The 7,615-nt window shown below is 44.0% G+C and overlaps 1 protein-coding gene across 1 annotated transcript in view; it reads left to right on the forward strand.

Moving 5' to 3' along the window:
* The window catches only part of LOC107703644 (importin subunit beta-1), a 15,534-nt gene extending 8,802 nt beyond the window's left edge, over positions 1–6,732 (forward strand). Inside the window, exons 13-22 of the mRNA XM_016506357.1 lie at positions 405–552; positions 996–1,067; positions 1,149–1,293; positions 2,080–2,162; positions 2,597–2,704; positions 3,339–3,482; positions 4,681–4,786; positions 4,867–4,981; positions 5,183–5,344; positions 5,564–6,732. Of these exons, the coding sequence (XP_016361843.1) occupies positions 405–552; positions 996–1,067; positions 1,149–1,293; positions 2,080–2,162; positions 2,597–2,704; positions 3,339–3,482; positions 4,681–4,786; positions 4,867–4,981; positions 5,183–5,344; position 5,564 (1,084 nt within the window). The 3' untranslated portion in view covers positions 5,565–6,732. The remainder of the gene's footprint in view (positions 1–404; positions 553–995; positions 1,068–1,148; positions 1,294–2,079; positions 2,163–2,596; positions 2,705–3,338; positions 3,483–4,680; positions 4,787–4,866; positions 4,982–5,182; positions 5,345–5,563) is intronic.
* Positions 6,733–7,615: the final 883 nt, after the last annotated feature.

Genomic DNA, 7,615 nt, shown 5'->3' on the forward strand with positions numbered 1-7,615 from the left:
AAAACCTGGTACCGTAACGTTTTCATTTTTTTAGTACCGACTTGGTACCGAAATACCGGGTCTTTTGACAACACTAATGCAGGTCAAGTCATACACGTCAGACACCACATTGTACGTTTTCTTTTAGCTCCATTGCAGCACGTCTAAGTACTTGATGTTTGTGTGTAGATTTTGTTGAGACTCTCCCCTCAGCGCAGGACTGAATACATTATAATAGCATGTGGAAAACTGGGCCAATTGGTGTTGGAATTGAGATAATATAATCAAAATCTGAAGATTAGAAAGGAACGAGCCGCCACTGTGTTTTAGTCGGGTTTGACACGCAGCCATAAACCCAGGCAGCTGAATGTGCAGACGTGAGCTGATTCTGATGCTCTCAGTGACTGTCTCCTCTTCACTGTCAGGCCAGACGGGCATCAGAATAACCTGCGGAGTGCAGCGTATGAGGCTCTGATGGAGATCGTGAAGAACAGCGCCAAGGACTGCTACCCCGCGGTGCAGAAGACCACGCTGGTCATCATGGAGCGACTGCAGAGGGTCCTGCAGATGGAGGTGAACAGATGACGCTCACTGCTTCACAAGGGCACTGTGTGATGACACGCAGTTCAGCGACTGATCGATGCACCAGCTGCTTAGGCGCTACAGCGTTCTGGTGCTGCATAGATGAGCGTCAAAGCCACATTTGTTGTTTGAAGTTCTTAAAATACACTATTTTGAAAGCAGTCATTGATTCATATGAAAATAAGTCACAAAGCTTATTGCAACATATCTAATAACGTTTAGTGAAGTTATTCCCGTGTCGGCTCAAAATGGCATAGACTTAAAAGATCCATTTTTGAATTCAAGAATCAGTATCAAAATGAGATTAGATTAAACTGGAGAAATCCGTGTTGATGACCCAGCCCATTCGTTCAGGCTCTTGAACACATGGAGTCATGCATCAGGACGGCACTTGTGTTGTTGGCTGTAATTGAAATCGTCTGTCTCTTGTCCAGTCTCACATCCAGAGCACGTCAGACAGGATCCAGTTCAACGACCTGCAGTCCCTGCTGTGTGCCACCCTACAGGTCAGGCCCCTCGCAGCTCTTCTGGCCCTGAGTCGAGTGTGTGTGTGAGCGCTCTCTCATCTGTGTCGTGTCCCTCCCCAGAACGTGCTGAGGAAGGTGCAGCATCAGGACGCGCTGCAGATCTCAGATGTGGTGATGGCGTCTCTGCTGCGCATGTTTCAGAGCACCGCCGGCTCGGGGGGCGTTCAGGAGGACGCTCTCATGGCCGTCAGCACGCTGGTGGAAGGTGAGGGGCTTCACGTCCACAAAACTAGCCACTTACACTTGGTATGAAGCTGCATTATGGCTGTTGGACGAGAGCGCATATGAATGTAGAAGACGTAACAGAACTTCATGTCTGAAATCAACGTGCAGTGTGTCTGAAGTTCAGTTTTTTTCAGTGTAGCTGCGTCTCGTCTGAACACACCAAAGCTCATCTTATTACCAGCATTGTCAATGGCACTACAGTATAAATCCAAGACCAGATTCATGTCCTAAAGTAACCCTCTCCCATTTCCAGAAGCCTGTAAAATATGTACGTTTTATGGCTATGACTTCATGATGAAATCATTTTTATAATATTATGCATTATATATTGTATTGTATTATATTATATTAGTAAACTATTATCATAAAAGTATCATCAATGAAGAAAAGTTTGTGTGTGTGTGTGTGTGTGTGTGTGTATATAGAGCGAGAGAGAGAGAGAAGAGAGAGAAACCGACTGCTAAAAGTGTTTTGATGTGATCTCAAGTGGGTGCATTAACTCCAGATGGGAATGTTTTATGATCAGATCACCTGCTTGCTGCCCTCTCACCTAACATGCTTGTGTTATAAGGAAGTGCTTCCTAAAACTATGGATTCAAGTATATCTTCCTTGTACCAACACAATAGATACGCTCAGAATTACAGTAACTCTCACGTGGAGTCATTCAAAATCAAGCATCTTTCAATGTCTGGACTGTTTTTTACAGCAGTGAATGTCTACTGAATGAATTAAATCAACTTTTGCCCCTCTTTTTTCCCCATCCAGTTTTGGGCAGTGATTTCTTGAAGTACATGGAAGCCTTCAAGCCTTTCCTGATTATCGGCCTGAAGAATTTTGCGGAGTACCAGGTAATGCTGGGGCTAAAGCTGGTGTTTGTTGATGATTGTTCCTCCTGCTGCTCTGAGCTCAGGCAGCTCAGGATTTTATATCATCACAGAGAATCAGAGTCTACTTCACGCGGTGTGTGCCGACCCGACGGTCTCCTGTGGCCACGCTGCACATTGCGGGACTCTACAGCTCATAAACTTATCTAAAAAGAAGAGATGTGCTTCCTCTGAGAGGCTAGTGACACTTGTGCTTGTCTGTGGACTAACTGCATAACCCAAACAATCTGTATATCTACATTACAATAATCTGATTCATGTGTAATTAATATAATGTGTAATTACCCAGTAGTGAATTATGGTTATGGTAGGGTGTATTCAATTTGCGTGAGCAGTTGTAGTTGTGCTTTCGACAGCTGAAAGAACTGAGGAATGAGAAACACTGTGTGTGTGTGCAGGTGTGTCTGGCTGCGGTGGGGCTGGTGTGTGATCTGTGCCGAGCGCTGATGGCCAACATCCTTCCTCACTGTGATGAAATCATGCAGCTGCTGCTGGAGAACCTGGGTGTAAGTAATGACATCAGCGTCTGCTGTGTGTGCGTGCGCTGCTTGTTTAAATGGCTTTATTTACAAGCTGTCCTGGCCATTAGTTTGTAACGATCAGCCTAATCGGTTGAGTTATGACAAGGGTCGGATTTACCAAAAAACTAAATAAACTGAAACTGTTGTGCATTGCTTCAAAAATAAAATAAACTAGAAATGATCCTAAAATATTTTAATACTTCAGTCTGGAGTCAGGTGAGTTGGAGGAGTTAAAACGGGGTCAGATTGCACTGTTATCAGGGGTTAAAAGAACATGGCAATACAACACAGATAAATAAGAATAGTGCATTTACAATGAACACATTGAACTTAAAACAACACAATAGGTACGTTTGCTCTTTTAATTGCATTTGTGTATAGTATTGTATACTGTGGCATATTAAAATAATATATGCACAGGTTAATCATATACAGAATCAACTGTTTCATGCAAAAAGAAAATGAATGAGGGCAGTTATTTTTATGTAGGTTGTTTATTTTTCTGAAGCCCTGTAGGTGATCAGTCTGCTTTTGCCTCGTTCTCCCTCTGTAAATGCAGCAGTGTAACTGTATGCACATCTTTTCTTTTTAATCATGTTTTGAATGCATGTCTTTGCAGAACGAGAATGTGCACCGGTCTGTGAAACCTCAGATCCTGTCTGTGTTTGGGGATATTGCTCTTGCCATTGGTGGTGAATTCAAGAAGTACCTGGACATTGTGCTGGACACTCTGCAGCAGGCCTCGCAGGCACAGGTGGACAAGGTGAGCAGCACAGCCCTCTTCCCTGCAGACTGCAAGCACCTGTCATAAACTGCAGCATACAGTAGATCAAGCCAGTTCAGTCTGTGGAGAAGTCTCTCTGACTGCACCTGTACAGACATGTATTCGCTGTTCAATAGGGAGCCAGTGCAGTGTTGACAGAACTCTCATTGGTGTTAAGTGCATTTTTGAGAAACACATAGAAAAGGAGCATCCGTTTGTAACCTCGCGCACAGAAATCATCTGATAGATATGAGATCAGGAGAATCCTCTGGCTTCATTACGCTCATGTTCATGCAGGGCTCTTCTTTTGTGTGCAGAATCCCTTCACTGGAGATGAGGGAGATAGCATTGCAGAGCAGACAACATGATTTATTAGGCTATCGATTTAATTTTGATCAAACTATCATGTTTATTTTTCCAGTCCCCTGGTCACAACTGAAAGCCGAACTCAGAAATAACTTGTATCCATCAGGCAGGCAATAATATAAAGTAATAATGAATGAAATGTTAAATAAATTAAAGTACTGGGGAAGCGGCTAAATCAGTCAGCAGGACACCGGGATGTTTCTGTACTGACCGCAGGCTGTGCACACGTCAATGCCGTTTACGTTCAGGTCCAGTCGGGTTAGAAAAGAAATGCCCTCGGGTCGGGTACAGATTCCAGGGCCCGAGAACACCTCTAGGCTACTGGTATATCACCACCCTGGTTCCCTGCAGGCCAAGATGTGTGATTCATTGTGTGTGCTGTGCTCAAAGCTTGCATCACGTCTGTTCGTTACAGATGCATACAAGTAGACATGATTGGACATGATACTTGGATTTTCTCCCATGTTTTTACATGTCAGTTCTTGCGTGAGCTTCACAGTGTGCTTCGTTTGTCAAAACCGGACCCTCTCGTATGAATGTGTAAAGCAGTTGGCCAGAAGAAGTTCAGATTTGAATGTGTTTTTTTGTCTTACGCACCACCTACATGTCAGAGCGTGCATGGGTTCTCTTCAGAGGACGTTTGCTGATCCACTGGAGCTGGTTACCGGGATGTGTTTGAGCATTTAGGAGTTTGTGGACGGCACTGTGATAGCTACAGAGGTGTTGTTTTTGTGACACTGAAGTTCCACAGCCTATTTATTGATCCACAGCCTATTTCTTTCTTCCTTTTGAAACTGCTGAAAGTTAAGCCAGACTGACTGCTGTCTTGCAGACGGACTATGATATGGTGGACTATCTGAACGAGCTGCGAGAGGGCTGTCTGGAAGCGTACACCGGGATCATCCAGGGCTTGAAAGGAGACCAGGAGAACGTGCACCGTAAGTTCAGCTTCACATCGATCTCATAACTGTGATCTGAAGATGGATTCCTGTTAAAACCCTGTGTTTCCCTTGTGCAGCCGATGTAATGCTGGTACAGCCTCGTGTTGAGTTTATCTTGTCTTTCATTCACCACATTGCTGAGGATGAAGACCGATCCGATGGAGTTGTTGCCAATGCTGTCGGCCTCATCGGGTAAGAACGTCTGGCTTCATGAACACTGAAGTCATGTGTTTCCTGCTCTCGCGTGGACAAGAGTCATTGGGTTCAGAAGGACATGAGTGACTACACTGCACTTCTCATTTGTGGCTTCATGCTTTTTTAAATGACAGCTTGTTCATTGCTCTGGCACATAATTGTTGACACTTTTTCTTTCTTTTCTTCCTCCCCCTAAAGTGACCTGTGTACAACCTTTGGCAAAGATGTGATGAAGCTGGTGGAGGTTCGACCTCAGATCAACGATCTGCTGTCTGAAGGCCGGAGGTCCAAGACTAACAAGACCAAGACCTTAGCCACGTGGGCCACGAAGGAGCTCCGCAAGCTGAAGAGCCAAGCCTGGTATGTGACCGCACTTCCATCTCACCAGACCACGCAGAGGGCATGTCTCGCCCCAAAGCATGACTCTTATTGCTCGGCCAGTTTTATAAGTGCTGTGACAGAAGAGAGATTCAATTGGCGAATAATGAGAGGTGTTCTGAATGTTCGCCTTGATCTGAACCGACAAATTAACTGCTGTTCATTAACCGTCTCCATGGTTTTCTCTTGGTTTGTTTCCAGATTACCGGCCGTGGAGCTTCTACCAAGAATAATGGAAATCAAACCCACTGAGGTTTCTTCTGTCTTTTACACATAGACGTCAAAGCAGAAGTGACGTGTGCGCTGAGATGAGTGTCTGAGAATGAGTGAGAAAGAGTGAGAGAGAGACATCGCACCACCTTCAGAGTTCAACTCCAGCAGCAGAACAACTCAGCGGCCACCACCTTCCCCTCATCAAGCCCTCTTCTCATGTGTCTCTGACCCCACTAATAAACTATTCCACACCATCCACATTCTCCCTTTGAAAAGCTAGTGCATCATATTAGACCGGTACAGGTTTGCCAGCCTGTCTGCGTTTAGCTCAAGAAAGGAATACATCGTTGGGCACGTGTAAGGTGTTGCGACTGCAGATGTTCCCTATTACGCAACACATTTGTCAGAAGACACAAACAAAAAGGAGAAGGAAGTGATGCTGCTGGAGTTTGTAATGGCGTGACTGGAGTGTGAGTGTGTGAATGAACGGAGGGGGTCGCTGGCTCCACGTCCCCTTTCTATTTCAACCAATAATAAATAAACATGATAAATATCTTGTTTGCAAATTCAGTGAGATGCACTTGTGTAAACAGCAGAGCGGCAGGTGGTCAGGGATGGGCAGCACTCGGGTGATCTGGCGACGCACTCATCCTGCTTTCTCAAAGTCAATTGCTGCGCTATATTTTTTTCCCCCTCCTTTTAAAAAAAAAAAAAAAATAGAATTACAACTAAATGGTTGTGTTATTAGTATGCTAGCATGGATGGTGCTTTGGCCTGCCCTGGAAAGACTTGCCACTGGAGGTGCAGGTTCTAGCAGAGCAGTCCATGTTCAAGCGGTGCAGGAGTTAGACACTTCCACTTCCTCCTTTATTCTCCTTCATTTGTTTTGCAGGGAAATGAGTGCCAAATCCATGCGGATACCAATGGACTTGAGCTTAATGTGTTGACACGTAGAAGACGCGAAATAAACATGTCAACGATGTCACAATCTGATTTGCATTGATGTGCTTTGGTGTTTTGTTTTTTTTTCTTGCGGCACTTAATTGGAGTCATTCACCAAACTTAAAAAAAAAAAAAAAAAGAATGGACCGAAATCAGACATTTGTATGAGGTTATATTTTTCCATTGATATGAAAATAAAATTAAATTGAACCTTTTCGCTTGTACTCCTGATAAATTTCCTCTAATGCAAACTTCAGATCACATGGCTCTTGATGTGTTGAAGAAAGGGTCAGTGCTGTGTGTGGGTCATGCTGGTGTTCAACATTGTTCTGAAATGATCTTCATTAAGTTTAACAGACTTCACTAATGAGGGCGTAATGGGAAGTGGATACTGCAAGAGCTGTTAGCCCACAGCTGAAGGATCTGCCTTCACTGGAACCGTGCTGCTTTATTAAATCAGTGATGATTCAGAGGTGTTAGTGAGACTAAAGGCAAGCAGTTTCTGCATGACAGGTGTTCAATAGAAGAACCTGATGTGAAACCGTGGGGCCGTGTACTTGTTGATGGACATCACATTTGCAATGTTCACATAATACAGATTGTGAGCTCAAGCCACTTGTTGCTTTTAAAGTGAATAAATAAGCGACTTGAGTTTGGTGTTTCATACATTCTTCATTGCCTGCTGGCTGTTTATATGAAACGTGGAACCAAGGGTTTATTAAGCACCATTATTGCCTTTTAAAAAATTACTATTAATAAAGTAAAATAGTCATCCTACATTGAAAAACACTTGTTAAAGGGGTCATATGATGTTGCTAAAAAGAGCATTATTTTGTGTATTTGGTGTAATGAAATGCGTTTATGCGGTTTAAGGTTAAAAGAACACATTATTTTCCACATACTGTACATTATTGTTTCTCCTCTATGCCCCGCCTTTCTGAAACAAGTCGATTTTTACAAAGCGCATCAGTCTGAAAAGCGAGGTGTGCTCTGATTGGCCAGCTATCCAGTGCGTTGTGATTGGCCGAATACCTCAAGCGTGAGTTACGCCCCTCACCATACTGTGATGCCGTGTCCAGCCGGAGCGACGAGACAAAA

This window comes from Sinocyclocheilus anshuiensis, unplaced genomic scaffold, assembly GCF_001515605.1.
Source record: "Sinocyclocheilus anshuiensis isolate Anshui unplaced genomic scaffold, SAMN03320099.WGS_v1.1 scaffold1212, whole genome shotgun sequence".
NCBI classification, from domain to species: Eukaryota; Metazoa; Chordata; class Actinopteri; order Cypriniformes; family Cyprinidae; genus Sinocyclocheilus; species Sinocyclocheilus anshuiensis.